This window comes from Anolis sagrei, chromosome 5 (assembly GCF_037176765.1).
Source record: "Anolis sagrei isolate rAnoSag1 chromosome 5, rAnoSag1.mat, whole genome shotgun sequence".
In the NCBI taxonomy this organism is placed as follows: domain Eukaryota; kingdom Metazoa; phylum Chordata; class Lepidosauria; order Squamata; family Dactyloidae; genus Anolis; species Anolis sagrei.
In genome coordinates this window covers 16971085-16993461 of record NC_090025.1, presented here as the reverse complement: position 1 = coordinate 16993461, position 22377 = coordinate 16971085, and the positions used below count along the sequence as shown (strand labels likewise).

Sequence of the window (22377 nt, the reverse complement as noted above, 5' to 3'; positions counted from 1 at the left end):
TTCCAGTGAAGACATATTTTGCCTCTAACTCTAGGCAAAATGTAGCTGCATGGATATTTTGACTTTTTATCCTTTTATTTTTCTTAGAAGATGAGATTTAGTAAACTAGTTAGCTCGTCCTTTTCTATCTAGAATGTATTTCTTTTACTTGAATACATATTTTTGAACCTAAAGTTCTGACTCTGTAATCCTGTGCCATCCTGTTGAATGGAAGCTTATCCTGGCTCACCACACCTAAGTTTCTGCTGGTTATGAAGTTTACTTCTAGTACTCTGCTATATTTATGGTAGAATCACTCAACTGATGGTTATTTTTTATACTTTTTGATCATCTTTTCTGCTCTTATCCTTATGAAATTGCCCCCATCATTGTCCATTACTGATTGTGCCGCCTAAAGTACCTGGTGAGCCTCAAGCTGCCTTCCATAGTCTTATTGTGCAAGTGCCAGATGCTGAGGATTTGCACTTCTTTCCAGAACAAGATAGGTATGAACCCCAACACTTCTTCTTACATACACAAAGGACTTAGTGGTGACAGCTTTATTCAGTCACAGAAATATATTTGTATTCCCAATGCATTCTTATTCCCAAACCAGACAACATATTCTTATTCTCAAGCCAGACAATCTTTGCTAGAGTCTCGCAGTGGGATTCAAATCACACCCAACAAAAGGCTATTCTGATTGTTCAAAGAGGACAGTGTGTCCACACTGCTGACAGGTTGTGTATCTTGATGAAATGGTACTGTCATAATCTGGTAAGAAATGACTGCGATTATGACAATGATTAATACTAATAATACTTAAGTGTCTGTCTGTTGAGGCCTCATTAGCCAGTTCTCTCCTTCCTTGTGAACTGAAGTCCCATCCCTTACTGCATTATTTAAAGCAGACTTCCAAGAAAACCAAACAGGACTGGTTGCTAGCGAGTTTTTTTTTCCTCCTGTATCATCTATGGGCCCTTTTGTAATGGTAATGAAGGCATTGCCTAGCTCCCCGTGGTTAGCAAATTGGTCAGGAAAAATACAAAGGAGATTGGGAGAAAAGGGATACTGCATTTGAGGATGGCAGTCTAGCTTAGGAGGTGTGGGGCTGGATCCATACATATCAGCTACACTACTTGTGCAACTGCAATCAAAACTAAAATTGCCCAGTGTCCTAAAAAGTGCAAACACTGGTAGAAAGGTACTTTATGATGGTACTAACACTGAACTTTGCACTTTTTAAACCAATGAGCAAGAGTAGCATCCTAATTAAGGCAGCAGATGTGAGGTTCCTGCTGGTTTAACTATACTTCATCAGCAGGTTTAATATAGGTTTTATAACAAAAAAAAATCTTTCTGAAACTTTAGACAGCCCTACCATTAAACAGAATGAACTGGGAACTTCGGGTGGCAAATGCAAGGATGTAGCTCCAAAGTATTGGAGGAGACAGCAATCCACGTGAAAGGGATCTAACAGTTTTTGTTGCACTCCAGGCCAAGAAATACCTCTGTACTTAACCACCACACTCCAGTCTAAGTTAAATTAGAAAGTAGTTTATAAAAGATTATATAAAAAGCACTTTAGCAAAAATAATAAAAACTTTAATAAAAAATAAAAATAAAAAGTCTATATGTAAAAAATAGTCCACAAATTTCAAGGTACAAGAATAACCCAAAATTCCAAAGCAACAGGACATCCAGCTCAAGAATACAAGAAAACCAGGAAGTACAAGGTAGCATAGAATCCAATACAAAAATCCAGGAACAATTCTACAAGCTTGGAAGCATGAAACAGGAACAAGAATTCCCTCAGAAAGCTAGGATTTGGCAAGAGCTGTTGCCTCAATTACCAGTATTGCCCAGACTGGCTGGAAAATCCCCCTGGCCTCTCTAATACACACATGAAATCATGTCTTTTCCCATGATTTCCTGATATGGGTCTCTTCTCTAATAAGTGCTGTGGCCTTTGGAGATTTTGTTGAGCAGCACAAAGTTTATGAAAACTGAGTCTCCTATCAACCAGCTCATTATCTTGCAACTAATTATTCTCTCCGACTGGGATTTCAACATCTGAACTAATTTCCCTAGAGAACGGCTCCTCTGCACCATATCAGCACCTCTCTGGAATGTGACCTTCACTAACTGCTGGAGATACAGACTGATCATTTTCAAGTCTTAAAATCCCATGTTGGCTCACAGGCCCAAAGGTTCCATGATCCACCTTCCCATTTACATCGGTATCAGCCACAACCACAGGCTGAACTACAACAGTCTTAGTAGACCATAGGTTGAACATGAGTCAGCAGTGTAATGTGGCAGCTAAAAATGTCAATGTGATTCTAGGCTGCATCAAGAGAAGCATAGTGTCTCTAAAGCAGGCATGGGCAAACTTACATCCTCCAGGTGTTTTGGACTTCAACTCCAATTCCTAATAGCCTCAGACCCCTTCCTTTTACCTCTCAGTTGCTTAAGCAGCTGCTGAGGCTATTAGGAATTGTGGGAGTTGAAGTCCAAAACACCTGAAGGGCCAAAGTTTGCCCATGCCTGCTCTCAAGACTGGAGGAAATCACAGAGCCTGTTTTGTTAGACATCACCTGGAATACTGTGCTGAGTTCTAGGCACTACAATTTAAGAAAGATAACAAGAATCTGGAAAGATTCCAGAGAAGGGTGATCAGATGATATAACTTTTGGAAGCCATGCTTTATGACAGTGGAATGTGACCTTCACTAACTGCTGGAGCCGCAAACTGATCATTTCTCAACCTGGGGTCCCCAGATGTTTTTGGCCTTCAACTCCCAAACATCCTAAAAGCTGGTAAACCGACTGGGATTTTTGAGAATTGTAGGTCAAATATATCTGGGGACCCCAGATTGAGAACCACTGCTCTATGAGGAGGGTTACATTAGGCCTGGAGAAAATATGGTTAAGAGATATTTGAAAGGATCATATCGAGGAGGCAGCAAGCTTATTTTCTGCTGCTGTAGATACTAAGACACAGAGCAATGGATTCAAACATCATGGAAAAAAAAGAATTGACCTGAAAATTAGAAAGGACTACTTGAAGGTAACGTGTTTGATTGCAGAATGTGTGGGGTTTCCTCAAGGGTTTTAAACAGAGATGGCATGACCATTTGTCGGGAGTGCACATCCACATAACACTATTTATAGTGAAATGTTATTGAACACACAGGGATCAAAGTATACATAATATTTTTTTTCAATTAATGCCATCAATTGTTAAGATGCACCCTAATTTCAGTACCACTGCCACCAAAATATGTATATAAGAGACACCTGCGATTCTGACTCACCCCATTTTTAGAGATTTTATATAGGAAAAAAGTGCACTTAGAATTGAAGAAATACAGTAGTTGAACTTTGGAATAGCGAACATTATGGTAGAGATTCATAAATGGCAAAGATACAGATGGAAAAGATATGAATATACGCATAACTACTTAAGGTAACACAGTTGCTTTAGAATGGGGAAATACTAAGTCAAATGAACAAACATGGAGGGTTGAGAAAGTTTGGAGATTGCTAAGAGAAGGGAAAGATGAAAGAAGGAGATTCAAAAATTTAAAAAATTACTTTTCCTAATTTGCACACACACACACACACACAGAAATTGGGAACAGATACATACAAACTTCTTATTGGTGATTCTGAAATATGGCCATCTTGGTGTTGACTGTATCATCGATTTGGGATATGGTTGATAGGTCATGAAGTAAGCCCTGTCCATGGCTTCTAGCCATTTTAGCCACTCTATTGCCATATCTTCACATGGCAGAATGGCTGCATTACTGGAAGGGTTATTCCACTGAAATATTCAATATGGCAGCAGCTTGCTTTGCAGTCTCTCAGCCTAACGGGGCTTCTGTCATAGCCTGTTGACTCCTAGTTGGTGGAGTCAACAGTACAAAGAATAACTATGCTCTGTTGTCTCGTAGTAACCCTTTACCTACAATGTTATCCCTTGGAAACTGGGCAGAATCCTTCCCACATGTTTCCCTACCTTTGGAAAACACATTTATTCAAAGGTCAAGAGCTCACGGTTTCGATCCTAAATATCTTGGTGTCACCTTAGATCAAACACTAACATGTCAGAAACACTATGAACACCAAGCTCCACTCAATAACATCCTGGGGAAACTTACTGGCACCACATGGGGTGCAGACAGGGGCGGCTCAACCCATTACGCAAAGTAAGCATTTGCAGTATAGTTGATTTTGCCCAGGGCGCTCTTGAGGGAAAATAGAACTTGACATATGCAAGTTGTAGTTACTGGGATGTATAGTTCACCTACAATCAAAGAGCATTTTGAACTCCACCAGTGATTGAATTGAACCAAATATGGCACACAGAACTCCCACAACGAACAGAAAATATATATCAGTGACTGGTTGGCGGGGGGGGGGGGGGGGGGCAAAATACTGTTTGCTTACCATTGAAAATTACCTAGGGCCGCCTCTGGGTGCAGACTCAAAATTAGTAAGAACATCAGCCCTGGCCTTGTCTTACTCAATTGCAGTGTATGCCTGCCCTCTTTGGCACAAGTCTGCCCACATGAAGAAAGTGATTATAGCACTGAATGAGACATGTAGAATAATCACTGGATGTTTTTAAACCACACCTGTTGATGGACTCTATAACCTAGTTGGCATTGTCCCCCCTCTGATGTGCAACAAGAAATTGCTGCCAATTGTGAGAGAAATAAGGTTGAACACTGTAAAAGCCACCCATTATATTCCTATCAGCTTCCTCCCAGTAGACTTAAATCAAGGAAAAGTTTCATGAGAACCACCACTCCGTTAAATGTTCCTCCAGCAAGAGCAAGAATATCTCGGTGGACAGCAAATTCAGGCAATTCCAACTGAATGGCCTCCCATGAGGGTCTTCCTCCAAGGGCAAACCAAGAATGGACAACTTGGAAGTCCCTGAACAGACTCAGAAGTGGAGTGGGCAGATCAAGAGACAACCTGGCAAAATGGCACTACCTAGAAGAATCCTCCACCTTGTGTGACTGTGGAGCAGAACAAACAACTCAGCAACTGTAATCTTGCCCACAATGCTCTGCCTGATGCACAGAGGAAGAATTGTTTAAAGCTGCAGACAATGCAGTTGCTGTTGCCTGTTTTTGGTCTAAAACTATCTAGCAACCTGTGATCCCTTTATTTTATGAGTTTTAGATAAATTATCAGTTTATCTTGTGGTCCTTCTATTTGTATCAGTTTTACACTTATTTATTATGCAATGCTTTTGATATAAAATAAATACATTTATTCAAATTAATCTATTAAGAGGTAGATGATTAATGTGCTTTAAAAAAATCTGTTGACAATATCTCCTTGTGAAAGATGGCAATTAGTCCAATGGGGATTTTACTTGTGTAAGAAATCGAAAAATTCAGCGTGCGCAGCATGATTGGTCCTTATTGGATGAGTCATTAATTTTATGTTTCTGAAGCAACACATAATATCTAATCTTCTTTTTAATATCTCCTTCTAGGGAAGTTATTGTAGGCTCTTTATCTTGGTAAATATTCCCCCTTTCAGCTCAGGTTTTTGGGCAGAGAGATGTGTGGGTAGAATCCCTTGTCCTTTTCCTGGTAACATTTTACCTGAGACCGATAATATTTGTTTTATTTTAAACTTTCAAGTCACTCGTCATTTGTGGCACTTTCTTTGTGGGCCTATGATGCCTACATCTCCTCTCTGAGGCACTAATTTAGAAACTATTAATATGTCAGAGCGGTTCAAATTATTTCTTTCAGCACATATTACCTACCTGAGGGGAGCAGTAACATGTTTGATTAGTGACTGCCCATAACGTGCTTTGAAGCTGTAAAGTGCTATCAAAATTAGTATTATAACTTTAGATGAAATTAGAGAATAAATATTATTTTTCAGCTTGGGTGGCTTATTCACACCACATATATTTGCAGATAGAAGGTCATAAGCTTAGTGAGGACTCTAGCAAGAGTACAGTTGGACAACTTTTTTTATTGTGTCAGAAGTAAATTGAGAATATATTGCAAGTCGCTTCTGGTGTGAGAGAATTGGTTGTCTGTAAGGACGGTGCACAGGGGATGCCCACATGTGTTACCATCCTGTAGGAGGCTTCTCTCATGTCCTCGCATGGGAAGCTGACAGACAGGAGCTCACCCATCTCGCGGATTCGAACCATCGATCTTCAGGTCTTCAGGTCAGCAGTTCAGCCAGCACAAGGGTTTAATCCATTGCAGCACTATTGTTCCTAGTTGGACAACTGAAGTCACCTTCTCCCCAGAATATTGGTAATTTTTTTACTTGTTTTAAGAAATCAAGGTGCCAGAATGCCTTTAGGAATATTAATTTCTCCTCTAAAACAAGGTTCAACCCCCATATTCTCCCCAGAGGGCTTTTTCAAAACTGAAAGTAGCATTTCATCCATGTTTGTTTTTGGTGACTATCCATAACCAGTTCGATTGTGGGGTGGCCCTGGATCCTGGAGCTTATTCACATCTGGTGCAAGAGGTAGAAATCTTACGCATATAGGAAATAAAGCAAACTATATGCTGTCTCTTTTTCTCAGTAGGGTTATTTTCTTTCACTTTCATTTAAAACAGAAATAAATAAGACCTGGCTGACCAGATCTTAACAAAAGTGTTATGGATTATTTAATATTGCCCACTTTGAATGGACAACCGAGATAAGCATCCTGATACAAAATATAACTGTCCAGTTGCTCAGTAACTATAGCGCTTATGCAGTGGAAGTGAAACATTTCTTCAGTTGCTTCTGACTCTTTGTGACCTCATGGACCAGTCTATGCCAGAACTCCCTGTTAGCTGTGGCCACCCCCAGCTCCTTCAAGGTCAAGCCAGTCACTTCAAGGACACCATCCATCCAGCTTGCCCTTGGTTGTCCCCCCCTTCATTTTTCCTTCCATTTTCCCCAGCATCATTATCTTCTCCAAGCTTTCCTGTCTTCTCATTAAGTGGCCAAAGTACTTCATCTTTGTCTCGAATATCCTTCCCTCCAGTGAGCAGCCGGGCTTTATTTCCTGGAGGATGGACTGGTTGGATCTTCTTGCGATCCAAGGCACTCAGAATTTTCCTCCAACACCACAGTTCAAAAGCATCTATCTTTCTTCACTCAGCCTTCCTTATGGCCCAACTCTTGCTTCCATAGTTTACTATGGGGAATACAATTGTTCTAACTATTTGGACCTTCATTGCCAGTGTGATGTCTCTACTCTTTACTGTTTTATTGAGATTGGTCATAAAATTCTTCTGATTTCCTGGCTGCAGTCTGTGTCTGCAGTAAACTTTGCACCTGGAAATACAAAGTTTGTTACTGCCTCCACATTTCTCTCTCTATTTGCCAGTTATCAATGAGTCTGGTTGCCATCATCTTGGTTTTTTTGATGTTTAACTACACCCTAGCTTTTACACTTTCTTCTGCCACCTTAGTTAGAAGGCTCCTCAGCACCTCCTCACTTTCAGCAATCAAAGTGGTATCATCTGCATATCTATGGTTAATGTTTCATCCAGCAATTTTAACTCCAGCCTTGGATTCATCAAGCCCTGCATGTCACATGATGTATTCTGCATACAAGTTGAATAGGTCGGGTGAGAGTATACAGCCCTGCCATTCTCCTTTCCCAATCCTCAACCAGTCTGTTGTTCCGTAGTCTGTTCTTACCGTTGCTATGTGGTTGTTATACAGATTCCTCAGGAGACAGACAAGGTGACTTGGTTTCCCCATACCACCAAGAACAAGGTCTCATTACCTTGCCTATATACTTCCCTTGCTCATTCCTCGTTTGGTCCTGATTCTGGAAAAGCTATTGACTCCTTTAGACTTGATTGGAGATGGATTTTGAGCCCTGTTTGCTCTTCAAGAGGATGAACTTGGCCACACAGAAACTGAAGTACAAGGATGGAGCCTTCTTTGGCTTGTAGCCAAGGCCCTTGATAACCTTTCAGTCGCTTTCAGTGGTGCAAACAACAGAATTTCCCCCTGTCCCTGCACTCTTACGTTGGCTGAAACCACCCAGTGTGATGCAGGAGACGAAGTGTGCTGTGGCTTTTCTCCTCCTTCCTTCATGCAAGCAACTGTTGTCCCTCTTATTTCCCCCTTGCGGAGCCCTTTCCCTTTTACTGTGGTAATAGTGACATTCAGTGGGAAAGGCTGGGAAGCCAGCATCAAATAGCCCAAGCCCCTGTGCGCTGTGGATTTATGCTATTCTTTCGTTACCTTTAATTTATTTCTGTCCCTCAAAAGATTGCTCACTACCTGAGCCTTTGCAGCTCTGCATCACCTGCTTGGCACAATGCTGGGAATGAATGAGCTTGGATAAACAAGTCTCCCTTTTGGAGGAAGGAATGACCAGGGCTGGGCTGTAAGGAAGAATTTTGCTCTCTCTATCTCTCTCTTTTTGCTGAGCTTCCAAGGATATCCTTTTCTTGGCATCGTGATCTCAAGGTGGAACCACTTCTTCCCTGTTTGTATATGGCAAAGTTTCTCGCAGAGCTTCTGGGCTGTACGTTGTCAGTCAAACGACACTCCCCCATGTTTGAGGTAAGTCCAGGTGGCTTTGACGGCTTGGGGTGAGGTGTGTCTATGGGGAGACAATCTGGAGGTCTTGTGTTGTACTTGTAATTTTCTTTTTAAAATGTCACAAGGGAGGGCAGGGTGGATTTCTTCCCCTAGTCTTGAAGAATCTTCCTAGGCCTAAGAAGCATCTATTTGGGTGGGGCAAAGGGGAGGGGGAGAAATCATTAGGAATCTCTATCATTTCCCCACCTGTAGTTCTCAAAAATAAGAGCATTGCTGCCTCCCACTTGACAGATTAGCACATTAACTGTCAAGTCGACTGGAATTTAATTGCATGCTCTTGACATCCACAGCATTTGCTGGGGAATCCATCTCTCTCAGACACATACACACACCCAATGTGACTATTTCCTGCTGGGTTTTTTTAGAGGGTTGAATTCATTCTACTGCAGCTGGGGAGGGAGAAAAAAAAGCGCAGAAGTACTTGGTAGTCTGGGAAGAGGTTCCCGGTTTCAAGTCTGTAGTCTTTGATGATTCCCCAAAGGAAATCTCATATTGGAATTGTAAAGTGACTACCAGGAACACATGAAAGGCAAAGTGTGGAGGAAAAAATATATATCTAAAACATAAATGAAGGAGCTGTATTTTAGCTGAAGCAAAACTGAAAATGATAGCAGCAGGAAATGTTATGCTCAGATGTGCTTTTTAGGTAGCAGTGGTAGGGATTTTCATGAATAAGAATAACTCTGGAAAGCCAAAAGATTCAGGTCAACTTTGGCTCAATTCCTACATGTTGAGTTTAGGAGTAAGGAAGTTAGTGAGCACGTTAGTCATATGCTGGCAAGTTTTCCTTTGCGGGTGTTTGGGATGTCAAAATTGTGAAATAGGTTGATGTGCAAGTCTTTTGGCATTAAATAAACCCTCGCAATTCCCAAGGTTCACATTGGGTAGATGGTAGATTTACTTTCTGTTGTTCTCCAAATGTTTTAGACCAGTGTTCATAACCCATGGGTCCCCAGATGTTTTGGCCTTCAACTCATGGAAATCCTAACAGCTGGTAAACTGGCTGGGATTTCTGGGAGTTGTAAGCCAAAACACCTGGGGACCCATGGGTTAAGAACCACTGGTCTAAAACATTTGGAGAGCCACTGTTTTAGATGAAACAATTCCTCAAGCCTTAATTGGTATAGCCAATGAATCGGACTTCAAATAAAATTTGAAGAAAACGGCACTCTCTAACTTGACACTTTCCAAAAGTCTTGGGCAAATGCCCCCTGTTTCTGATAGCTGTAGTTTCTGATAGCTGTAGATCAAAACATCTGAATGGGACTATACTGTAGACCCCTGCCTTAAGATTTAGTATCTGGTGGTGGTGGGAACTACGTACCAACATGGAATGGTAGGTTGCTCTGCAACTGGTGTAGTTCTTTAGTGCTAAGGAGAGCAGGAAGTTAATTAATGAAAAATAAGCCCAGTTGTGGTATCATGAATTAAGTGTTGGATATGGTCAAGTCACTTATAGGGTTCAAATTCCTGCTTATGGATGACCTTGGGACACTCACCTGCTCTCAGTCTAAACTATCTGCTCTCAGTTTAAACTATCTTGAAATTCTGTGAATTTCAAAAGACTACTTTCATACATGTTGCTCTTCAAAAAAGGAGAGATACAAATATATAATATTTAGTTAGCTTGGTTACAGTTTAGGATTGCACTACTACTCCTGGCCCTCTGAATCCAACATGACAGCTTTCAATCAAAGATGCAATGAGCAATGAAGATGGGTGGTTAATAAACCATAGAAGTTAAGACTAAGCACATTGAATTTTGAGTTACAGTCAACTCTTTCTCACAGGAAAACTGAAGCTAAATAGAAAGTCATACTATTAAGTAACTATATTTACTTGGAAGCAGTGGACTAGTGGAGCTTGAGCTCCCAGAGCTGAAGACATGACATTTTCTTATTGTTGAGTTGCAATGCAGTTTTCACAGTAACTTGAGAGGAAAGGAGGTTTTGTGGCAGTGATGTGCAGTTATAAATTATGTTTATTGAACTTCGAATTATTTTGGGATGGCAGCAGTGGGGTTTACAAAAGACTTGTTCCTATCAGAGAAGGAAACTGCTAAAATTGTCTTATATTAACCTTGCCACCTGCACATTTAGATTCTCCAAGGGGTGCTCTGTACTCAGTGGTTCCCAAATTGTGGCCCTCCAAGTGTTTTGGACTTCACTTCCCAACATGGTGACTTCAATGTATTGTCGAATACATTCCAACAGTTCCAACAGACCTCACTACCTCTGAGGATGCTTGCCATAGATGCAGGCGAAACGTCAGGAGAAATGCCTCTAGAACATGGCCATATAGACCAAAAAAACCTACAACAACCCATGGTGACTTCACTTTCCAACATGGTGACCATTGGGAATTTGATGTCCAAAACACCTGGAGAACCAAAGTTTGAGAACCACTGTTCCATAGGGAGTGTGCTGGTGAGACCACACTTCTTTGGGAGGGCTTCCTGGAGAGATTGTTCCACAAATGAGATGCTAATAAATAATCTCTCCTCCTCCTCCTCCTCTTCCACTACCACCAAACCTGGACTCAGGGTAGTTTGTTGTTGTTAACTGCTGTCAAGTCAATGGGAGACTGGCTATCCTCAACAGCCCTGCTCAGGTCTTGCAAACTCAGGACCTTGGCTTCCTTGATTGAATCTATCCATCTCTAGCCTTCTTCTTTTCCTGTTGCCTTCTGCCTTACCAAGCATCATTGTCTTGGGATTCACATCTTCTTATGATATGACCAAATTACAATTGTCTCAGTTTAGTCAGCTGGGATTTTAGGTAGTTTCAGTCTGATTTTCTTTAGGACCCATTTATGGGTTGTTTTCAGTCGTCCATTGTCTCTGCAGAACTCTTCTCCAGCACCACATTTCAAAGGACTTGATTTTCTTCTTATTTGCTTTCTTTGCTGTCCAAACTTCACAACCATACATAGAACTTGGAAATATGATGGCATGAACAATGCAAATGTTAGTATTCAGTAATATATCTTGACACTTTCAGATCTAGTCTAATTTCTTCATAGCTGCCAATTTAACAAAGCGTTAAATCATACAAAAAGAGAACAATGAAATGGGATTAAATTATTCACAGTATTAAAACAATTAAACCCACATTTTAAAGGATAGCATTCAATTAAAAAGACAAAAAGCAATTAACAATAGTTTAGTTTAAAATGATCGAGCTGAAAGGGATGCCAAGGGCGATTTCATCCAACTCCTTGGCATACTGGAAATCCACCGCTAAAGTACTCTAACTTGTAGCCACTGTAACATCTGTTTTGAAAAAGGAAAACCTCAAATGAAGGCAAATCCAAAGCTTTTCAAGATAGGCTCACATCACTGTTGAACATTTCTTGCTGCCAAGAAGTTCCTCTGCTATTTAACTGCATTCCCCTTTCTTGTAATTTGTATCCATTGCTTCAGACTGTATCTTCTGCAGCACGAGAAAACAAGCTCATTCTATCTTGTACATCACAGCCATTCATAAGCATACAGGTGGCTGTCATGCTATCTTTGTCTTCTTTTCTCCAGGCTGAATATACCTAATGGTATAGCCCCCTTGTAGCACAGTGTGTTAAACCACTGAGCTGCTGAACTTGCTGACCTGACAGCAGTTCAAATCCGGGGACCAGGGTGAGCTCCCACAGTTAAGCCCATCTTCTGCCAACCTAGCAGTTCGAAAACATGCAGATGTGAGTAGATCAATAGGTACCACATCTGCAGGAAGGTACCGGCACTCCATGCAGTCATGCTGGCCACATGACCTTGGAGGTGTCTATGGACAACGCCAGCTCTTCAGCTTAGAAATGGAGATGAGCACCACCCCTCAGAGTTGGACACAACTAGACTTAATGTCAGGGGAAACCTTTACCTATACCACTTAGCCCTCAGGATGATGGGACATGCAAACTCAGATTGCAGGCAAGCTGTCCCCATCCATACCCCTGTTAAATGTGAATGCTGCTCATGCATGTATCATCCCACCTTGTGACCTCTTCATGCCTTCAATAAATACATGACGGGGGTGACCTCATCCAGAACAATCACCTCTTTTACACCTTCTGCTTATTGATTGATTGATTACATTTCCGCTCCATCTGATATCCTGCTATTCCACTACAGTTGCTTATTATCATTGATAATGTATGCAAACCACATTGAGCACCTTTCATATCACATGTCTCTTTGGTTGCCCAGTTGTGCTGATTCACCAGTCCATGGTTCCTTGATAGTACTTTCGCACAACCTCTCCTTCCTACGCGTGTTATTCCTTTACTTATTTATAATTCATATTTTTAGAATGATTTCAGCATTAAAAGCAAAATGAAAGGCAAAGATACATATAAAATAAAAGGGATCTGGGAGGAAAGGAGATGTAGAATCCTGTCCCCTGATGTCACTTTTCTGCAAGCATGCTGGTCCTGAAGTGGAAGGGACCCACTGCACCAAGGTATTTGGAAGTCACTCTGAGTCCCCTTAGGGGTTGAGATAGAGCAGGGTAAAAATGCAGTAAATAAATAAATAATAAACACTGAGAGATTGGGAGCTAGAAATAGGTTTTATCCATCTACATATAAGGACGGGAGAATCATAGCGGGGAGACAGGCAAACTGGCAGTGGGAATACACACAGCATCATGCAATGGGTTTGTTTGCCTTGTGTGACTTATGTCCTAGAACGGCATAGTCCTCTTGGATTGGCAAAAACTCTCCAATTTACTAGGTTCTTGTGGGTTTTTTCGGGCTATAGAGCCATGTTCTAGAGGCATTTCTCCTGACGTTTCACCTGCATCTGTGGCAAGCATCCTCAGAGGTAGTGAGGTCTGTTGGAATTAGGACAATGGGTTTATATATCTGTGGAATGGCTGGGGTGGGGCAAGGAGCTCTTCCCTGCTGCAGCTAGGTGTGAATGTTTCAACTGATCACTTTCATTAGCATTTGAAGGCCTGCCTGAACCTGGGAAAATCTCTTGCTGGGAGGTGTTAATCTGTGCCTGGTTGTTTCCTCTCTGTTGTTTTGCTGTTGTAATTTTAGAGTTTTTTAATACTGGTAGCCAGATTTTGTTCATTTTCCAATTTCCAATTTCATAGGCAGATATTCCTTCACCTTACTTGCAACCTGAGCCATTTAAATGGATGAAAAATTGGGAGGGCTGCATTCAAAGCAGGTGCTCTCACTACAAGTGATGCTGTTTTCTCACTCACTATAATATTATGACTGCTCTGCCCACAGGAAGCTGTTTCTGTCAGGTGAAATAAATCTATCACTATCTAGTGCCTATTAAAAGCGTGACGGAGTAATGAAATAGTTCTCTTGCATGAAATTTTCCCTGACAGCACAAATATCAACACAGACGTCAACAACTCTTTCAAAGCATCATTACACTCCTACATGCGGTTAAGACTGGCATACACGATGAGACTTCTCAGTGCAAACATTGCTAAAATTATTTGAGAAGATGCTGTAGATCAGTGTTTCTCAACCTGGGGGTCAGGACCCCTGGGTGGGATCATCAGGAGGGTGTCAGAGGGGTCAACAAAGACCATCAGAAAACACAGTATTTTCTGTAGGTGATGGGGATTCTGTGTGGGATATTTGGCTCAATTCTATCATTGGTGAAGTTCAGAATGCTCTTTGATTGTAGGTGAACTATAAATCCCAGCAACTGCAACTCCCAAATTTCAAGGTATGTTTTCCCCAAATTCCACCAGTGTTCACATTTGGGCATATTGAGTATCTGTGCCAAGTTTTATCCAGATCCATCATTGTTTGAATCCACAGTGCTCTCTGGATGTAGGTGAACTACAACTCCAAAACTCAAGGTCAATCCCCACTAAACCCTTCCAGTATTTTCTGTTGATCATGGGAGATCTGTGTGCTAAATTTGGTTCGATTCCATTGTTGGTGGAGTTCAGAATATTCTTTGATTGTAGGTGAACTATAAATCCCATCAACTACAACTCTCTAATGACAAAATCAATCCCCCCCCAACCCCACCAGTATTCAAATATGGGCTTATTGGGTATTTGTGCCAAATTTGGTCCAGTGAATGAAAATACATCCTGCATATTAGATATTTACATTATGATTCATAACAGAAGCAAAATTACAGTTAGGAAGTAGCAATGAAAATAATGTTATGATTGGGGGTCACCACAACACAAAGAACTATATTAAGGAGTCACGGCATTAGGAAGGTTGAGAAACACTGCTCTAGATCTTGGTGCCAGATATTAAAAGACAAAACTAGAACATGTCTAGTCTGTTTCAAAAATATGCCATGCGTCAATGCCCAAGTGTGAAAGAGTGCATCTGTAGTAGTGGTTTGAGGGTTGGACTATGGCTCTGGAGACAAGGTTTGAATTTATTGTCGAAGGCTTTCATGGCTGGAATCACTGGGTTGTTGTAGGTTTTTTCAGGCTATATGGCCATGTTCTAGAGGCATTTTCTCTTGATGTTTCGCCTGCATCTATGGCAAGCATCCTCAGAGGTAGTGAGGTCTGTTGGAACTAGGGTTTATATATCTGTGGAATGACCAGGGTGGGACAAAGGACTCTTGTCTGTTGGATCTAGGTGTGAATATTTCAACTGATCACCTTGATTAGCATTTGATGGCCTGGCAGAGCCTGGAGCAATCTTTTGTTGAGAGGTGATTAGATGTCCTTGTTTGTTTCCACTCTGTTGTTGTGCTGTTCTAATTTTAGAGTTTTTAGGTTTTAGGTTTGAATTCCTGCTCTGTCATAGAAACCTCTTGTGTGACTTTGGGTAAGTCACACTCTCTCAACCTTTTATCAGAAGGGGGTTTGCCTCAGTCCAGTAACTGGCTAGTCTTTCTGCCACTTTTCCAGAGTTTATGAGAGTGGGTGGGTTTCTAGAAAGTAGAAAGTCAGAGATTGAGAGAAGATAAGACCTAAAGAACTCAATCCCAAAATTACTGACCACAAATGGAGCATTGGGGTGGGTTGGGGCTGGTAGCGTACTTTCGACTAAAGTATTCCTTTACCTTAAAACAATATATATCTAGGCTTACTATTCCCTGATGGATTTTTGTGTTTTATGCCAATTGTGCTTGGAATCCCTGAAAGAAAGAAGCTGATGCTGTGAAGTGCCATCAAAATGTAGTCAAAGCATTGGCTTCTGTCTCTCTCTGGCTAAAATTAGCCGGTTCCTCTGGCATCCGCTGCCTCGGAAAGCACAAAGGACCTCAGCATCCTCCAGCGAGTGTCAGGCAGCATTTGGCGCTCAGTGGAGAACAGAGAGCGAATTAGAGAGGATTTCTAATTCCATTTGATACTTCCTTCATTTGGAATTGCTTTTGTGTGTGAGATGAAAGCGGCCTTTAGTCTCTCCATATGCATGTTTGACGTTTCAAACGGTTTTTTTTAAATTTAGCAGGACCGTGCTATTTTCAGTGCTGCAAATGCTGAGGGACATACAGGCAGGGAATAATACAACAGAGGGGTTTAGTTCATTGGTAAGCACAGTTCAAAGTTCAAGTTCATGGCCTGTCTGATATCCTTCTGCTGACTTAAGTAAAATGGTGGGAAATACTGAGCAAAGACTGGGCAAACCTTCTGTGGATTTTCCTTCCTCAGGAGAAGATTTGTCTAGAACTATTTGCTTTTCAGTAAATAAAGTCCCAGCCTTTATTTTTATTTGCTTGTGATTTCTAGAGCCCTGGCAAACATTAACATGTTGTGTTGTTGTCGTTGTTGTGTGACTTCAGTTTGTTTTCAACTTATGGCAACCCTATCAAGGCTTATTCAGGGGAAACTGTCTTTGTCTCTCTCTCAGGCCCCTTCCACACAGCTTAATAAAATCCCACATTATCTGCTTTGAACTGGGATATATGGCAGTGTGGACTCAGATTACCCAGTTCAAAGCAGATATTGTGAGATTTTCTGCCTTGATATTCTGGGTTATATGGCTGTGTGGAAGGACCCTGAGTGTGGACTCAGATAACCCAGTTCAAAGATATTTTGAGATTTTCTGCCATGATATTCTGGGTTATATGGTTGTGTGAAAGGGCCCTGAGACTGAGAGAATGCAGCTTGTCCAAAGTCAACCACTAAACATAGAACAATGCAATGAAAAGTGTGTAAACATTGAGTATCCCTTATCCAGAATTCTGAATTCTTTCCAAATCTTAAGTTGCCCATAGAGCTGGGATAATGTCACCTTTGCTTTCTGATGGTTCAATGTGCATAAACCTTCATGTACAAAAGTATTGAAATATTGCATTGTATAAAATTACTTTCATGCAATGTGTGTAAGATATGTATGGGTAAAGGAATCCCTCACTCTAAGCCTATATCTAAATCTATCTACTCATTGAGGACTGGAGACTTGTGCCGTCCAGGGATGAAACCCAACATTCTCAAATAATATGCTGTGTCCAGGTTGGTTCATCAGGTGCTCTGCTATGGCTGATTTCTCTGGTTGAATTAATCTGCAGTGTCTTTTTTGGAAAGTATTTGCATCCTGATTCTGTAGCTATCTCAACAGAAAATTCTATGAGATTAACAGGGTCATCTCAAATTGACAGACAACTTGAAAACAAACACACATCTTTGAATTTTCCAAATTAGCCACTAGCCATTTTGCCTTGGGGATTCTGGGAAATACAGCCCAAAATGATAACTTTGCTGACTTCTCTTGAAACCCTCTTGGAAATGCTTCACCTGTTGAATGTATACCCTTAATGTAGTTATGGAGGCCCTAGTGGTGCAGTGGATTAAACCACTGATATGCTGAACTTGCTGACTGAAAGGTCGGCAGTTCAAATCTGGGGAGCATGGTGAGCTCCCACTGTTAGCCACAGCATCTGCCAACCTAGCAGTTTGAAAACATGCAAATGTGAGTAGATATATAGCAACTGCTCCAGCAGGAAGGTCAAGGCACTCCGAGCAGCCATACCAGCCACATGACCTTGGAGGAGTCTACGGACAACGGCAACTCTTTGGCTTAGAAATGGAGATGAGCACCAACCACCAGAGTTGGACACGACTAGACTTAATGAGGGGAAACCTTTACCTTTAACTAATGTGGTTGTAAAAGAAAGAAGGCACAACACTGAAGGGGGGAGGGAGACAAGACATTGGGGCTCATGCTAAAGGACGAATTCTTTGATTAATAGGCCTGGGTTTGCAGGTGTCCTAAATATAGACCTTTGAGCAGTGAATAAAGCAAAGTGACTGTGCTGTATTCAGTATTTTATTGACAGCCCCTCTGCTTTCTTCTCTTCACCTCAAGCCAAAGGCCTCAGAGGAAAACAGACTAATTAAATCTCTGCGCCATGTTACATTCAGCCCTGTTTGCAATGGATAAAGTTGAGTTTTAGTGGCATGGATGTTGCTGAAAGAGTCATTAATCCTCTTTTAAATAAATATCGCCCCGCCACTTTAAATAGCTAAGAATGAAGAATTGCAGCGATCCCATGGCTAGGAAAAATCCATTGCAACACTGTCATGGACTTCAGTAGGAATAATAAGGTACGTTTGGAAGAGGTTCACAGAATACAAAACAGCTCAAGGGATGGGATTTGGGGGAGTGGACGAAATTCAATAATAAGGCACGTGCTTTGCATGAGGGTTTGGGCACTGATTCCTGCAAAGGATGATTCTGCAGGGAAGCCGTTAATGATCACCTTCAGATTTTCTTCCTGTTTTTGTTGTTGTGCTTTCAAGTTCAAGTCATGGCAACACAAAGGTGAATCTGTTATGGAGTTTTCCTGGCAGGACTTGGTCAGAGGGTCTTTATCTGAGACTTAGTTTTACCAGGGTCGCATAGTGGGTTTCTGTGGCTGAGTGGGAATTCAAACTCTGGTCTCCAGGGCCCAAGTCCAATACTCAAAGCTCCCTCCCCCTGCCTGCTTTCCTCATAACATTACATTGCCTTAGGAAGGAGTTTGACAGGTTGAATGGAAGGAAGGTAATTGTTTTCTGGTGTTCTTGAGTTGTAACTTGGCACTGTGAATCATTGTGGAGATGAAAACACGTATTTCCTTTGGGGGGGATTAGATGACAATTGTACTCAGAAGCCTTGGGATTGGACATATCAGTTTACAAATGATCCCTGAAGAGTAGAAGGTGCGGAGAGGAGGATGACAACAAAATTGATGTTTTGCTGTTCAAATGCAATAGTGGGTGACAGATTCTGGATGATGCAATCCAAATAGTGTCATTCTTTCCAGGTTGTGAAACTTCAGCCCATAATCTATCCATGCTGGTACAGATTTGTGGTACTTACTGTGTCTACTACACATCCGTTGTAGGAAGATACATTCAGTCCCAAGTTGTAGTAGTTTGAGCATTGGAGTATGGCTCTAGAAACCCACTGGGTGATTGATTTGCCTGTGGTAGTACAGCGATTAAAACCGTTAGCTGCAGCAAAAGCTGCTGACAGCAAGGGTAGCAGTTTGAAACTGTGAGTTGGGTGAGCTCCTGACTGTCAGCCCTAGCTTCTGCCAACCTAGCAGTTTGAAAGCATGCAATGCGAGTAGATCAATAGGTACTGCCTCGGCGAGAAGGTAAAAGGGTGCTTCATGCAGACATGCTGGCAAAAAGATTGGAGATGTCTATGGACAACAGGATCCTCGGCATGGAAAATGGAACAATAGCATCTCCTCCTGGCCGGAGTTGAGCATTGCCTTCAGATGCCGGAGATGAAAAGGGGAAGACCTTTACCTTATCTGTGCATTGTGTGTTGTTGTTTGTTGTGTAAAAGGCACTGAATATTTGCCTTATATGTGTACTGTAATCTGTTCTGAATCCCTTTGGGGAGATAAAGCAGACTATAAATAAAGTATATTAGGGCTGCCATAAGTTGGAAACAATTTGAAGACACACAACCACAGTAAGGCCTAAGGATTATTTGACTATCTTATGTTTTCGTTGTCTCAAAGTTTATGTAAACCACCGGTGATTATTATTTTTGTTTTCCTAATGTTCAGCTCTAAACCTTCTTTTTATTAATATGTTTTTATTTTTTAATTTACATATTCATAAAAACAGTGAAACAAATCTATATGCATGTATACATGCATGAACCAATACAATATTTCCTAAGATCTATACAAGATTCATATTTGGTTATGCTCTCCCCTCTTCCCATGCCTCTCAATTCAGTGAGCTCTAAACTTTCTTGAGCACTTTCATCCTTGACTTTCTTCAGTAATTTTTTCAAGTCTTGCCTAATTTGGTAAAGAACCACAGCTTCTAATCTTTGTTTATGGAGGAATATATTCCTTCCATGTGAGAACAACATGGTACTGCAAAAACACTTCTAGCAGTCACCATCCAATTCCTTTGCAATGCCAGAAATACAGCTTAATGGTGTAACGTTAGAAAATGTCGACTATTTCTACTACCTTGGCAGCCACCTCTCCACAAAAGTCAACATTGACACTGAAATACAACACCGCCTGAGCTCTGTGGGTTCAGTATTTTTTTGAATGAAGCAAAGAGTGTTTGATGATCGGGACATCTGTAGGGATACCAAGGTGCCTGTTTATAAAGCTATTGTCCTCCCAGCCCTGTTATATGCTTGCAAAATATGGACTGTCTACAGATGTCATACTGAATTCCTGGAATGATTCCATCAGCGCTGCCTCCAAAAAATCCTGCAAATCTCTTGGGAAGACAGGCGGACAAATCTCAGTGTGCTGGAAGAAGCAAAGACCATCAGCATTGAAGCAATACTCTTACACTCTGCACTCGTGACATTGTCTGAATGCCCAAACTCCATCTCCCAAAGCAGTTACTATACTCCCAAGTCAAGAATGGGAAACATCACTTTGGTGGACAGGAAAGAGATTTAAAGATGGACTTAAAGCCAACCTTAGAAACTGTGGCATAGACACCGAGAACTAGGAAGCCCTGACCCTTTAGCACTCTTAACTGGAGGTCACCTGTGACCAGCAGTGCTGTGAAATTCAAAGAGGCACAAATGGAGGGCGAAAAGGAGAAATGTGCCAAGAGAAATGTGCATCAAGCCAACCCTGGCCAGGACCGCCTTCCACCTGTAAACTGATGCCCTCACTGAGGAAGAATATGCGGGTCAAGAATAGGGTTCCATAGTCACCTATGGACCCACCACCAAGACACCGCATTAGAAGGCCATCATACTCAGATAATGAGGGATCGCCTAAGTAAGTACTGCAAAAATAGTTATAAATGTACAATTCAAGCCACGATGTTACAGAGCAAGATATATATAGAATGTAACAACTCAATTTAAAACTGTGACCCTAAGCAACCTTCCTATGAGAAAGATCTCCTGAACACAGTGGTACTTACTTCTGAGTAAATATAGCATTTGGACTGAGGCAAGTGGTGTCCTTTTCTTTGGATTACGTGCTCTTTAGGCTCAGAGAAATAATCTGCTGAATCAAATTTCTGGAATGCTGCAGAAATTCTCCATCTTCATTAACTCCTCCTGCTTGACATTTGTGCTGAGCCAGCTTTCAACATCCAGGGAGACAAAACAAAAATGCAGTCACTTGCACTGGCCCTCTGCCCAGTAGATCTTTGTGACGTTAATATTCTACTTGCATGAGCTACATAACACAACATCAATATTAATTGCAATGATTTAGTTATTTCCAAAACACATTTCCAAATAAGTATTCTTAGAAAAAGCTTAGAACAAATTGTTGACAGGATACATTTAAAAAAGAAATTCTAAAATGGTCAGAGTGTTGGACTAAGATTGCAGGAGAGAATTGAAATGTCTCCTCAGACTTGGATGCAGCCAGGGACATTCTCTCAGCCTCAGAGGAAGGCAATGGCAAGCCTCCTCTGAACAATTCTTGCCAAGAGACATGAGAGCTCCCATTTATCCTTTCTTATTTATCTTTTTGCAAAGGAAACAAATTTAACAGGAGTTGATGTTGCTCTCCATGGTGCTGAAAGTTTTAATCACTTGTTTCTAAAATTATTATGATGTTTATTTATACCCCACTTTTTCTCTCCACAAAGAGACGCAACGCACATCATGACATTGAATCTATGTTGGGACTGGAATAATGTAGAGTGCAGAACTCAACCAAGGGAGTTTGCTGCCGAGGAAAAGCAGAAGATGAAGTCCCCCTTCCATCCAAGTCAAAGTGTGCAGTATCCAAATCCTCTTAATGTATTTTGATACAGAAGCAGCAAATCCCAGAAGCACTTTGCAGGTTCAAATCCGAGGAGAGGCAGATGAGCTCCCTCTATTGACTCCAGCTCCTCATGCGGGGACATGAGAGAAGCCTCCCACAAGGATGATAAAAACATCAAACCATCCGGGCATCCCCTGGGCAATGTCCTTGCAGACGGCCAATTTTCTCACACCAGAAGCGACTTGCAGTTTCTCAAGTCACTCCTGACACGACAAAAAAACAAAACAAAACAAAAACTCGCCGATGTCTGCTGATAAAAAGATGACAACAAAGTAAACCTCTAATAATTTATTGCCCTTTCATGATATTCAAACTCTGCTACCTAGGACAGTGATCGACATAATATGCTCATAGAGCCAGACCCAAGTTAGTATACTGAACTGGTCTCAATGGTCATCTATCAAAGATAAGATCAGGAGGAACTTGGTAGACCATACAGGGACCTCCTACCGCTGGTATGGGTAAACCCAGGCCCAGGGGCCGGATGTGGCCCCTTGGGCTCTTTTCTCAGGCCCTCTTCTCTCTCACCATCCTATCCTTACCTCCTTCTCTCTTTCTTCCCTCCTTCCCTTCCATCCTTCCATCGTTTCCTCCCACACTTTCATGCTTCCTTGCTTCCTTTTCTCTTTCCTC

The 22377-nt window shown here is 41.5% G+C and overlaps 1 protein-coding gene across 4 annotated transcripts in view; it reads left to right on the top strand.

Moving 5' to 3' along the window:
• Nucleotides 1-8146: 8146 nt before the first annotated feature.
• Nucleotides 8147-22377, top strand: part of RASGEF1B (RasGEF domain family member 1B) — a 290573-nt gene continuing 276342 nt past the window's right edge. For all 4 annotated transcript variants that reach the window (XM_060779340.2, XM_060779337.2, XM_060779339.2 and 1 more), the window contains exon 1: nt 8147-8552. In XM_060779340.2, the coding sequence (XP_060635323.2) occupies nt 8484-8552 (69 nt within the window). In that variant the 5' untranslated portion in view covers nt 8147-8483. The remainder of the gene's footprint in view (nt 8553-22377) is intronic.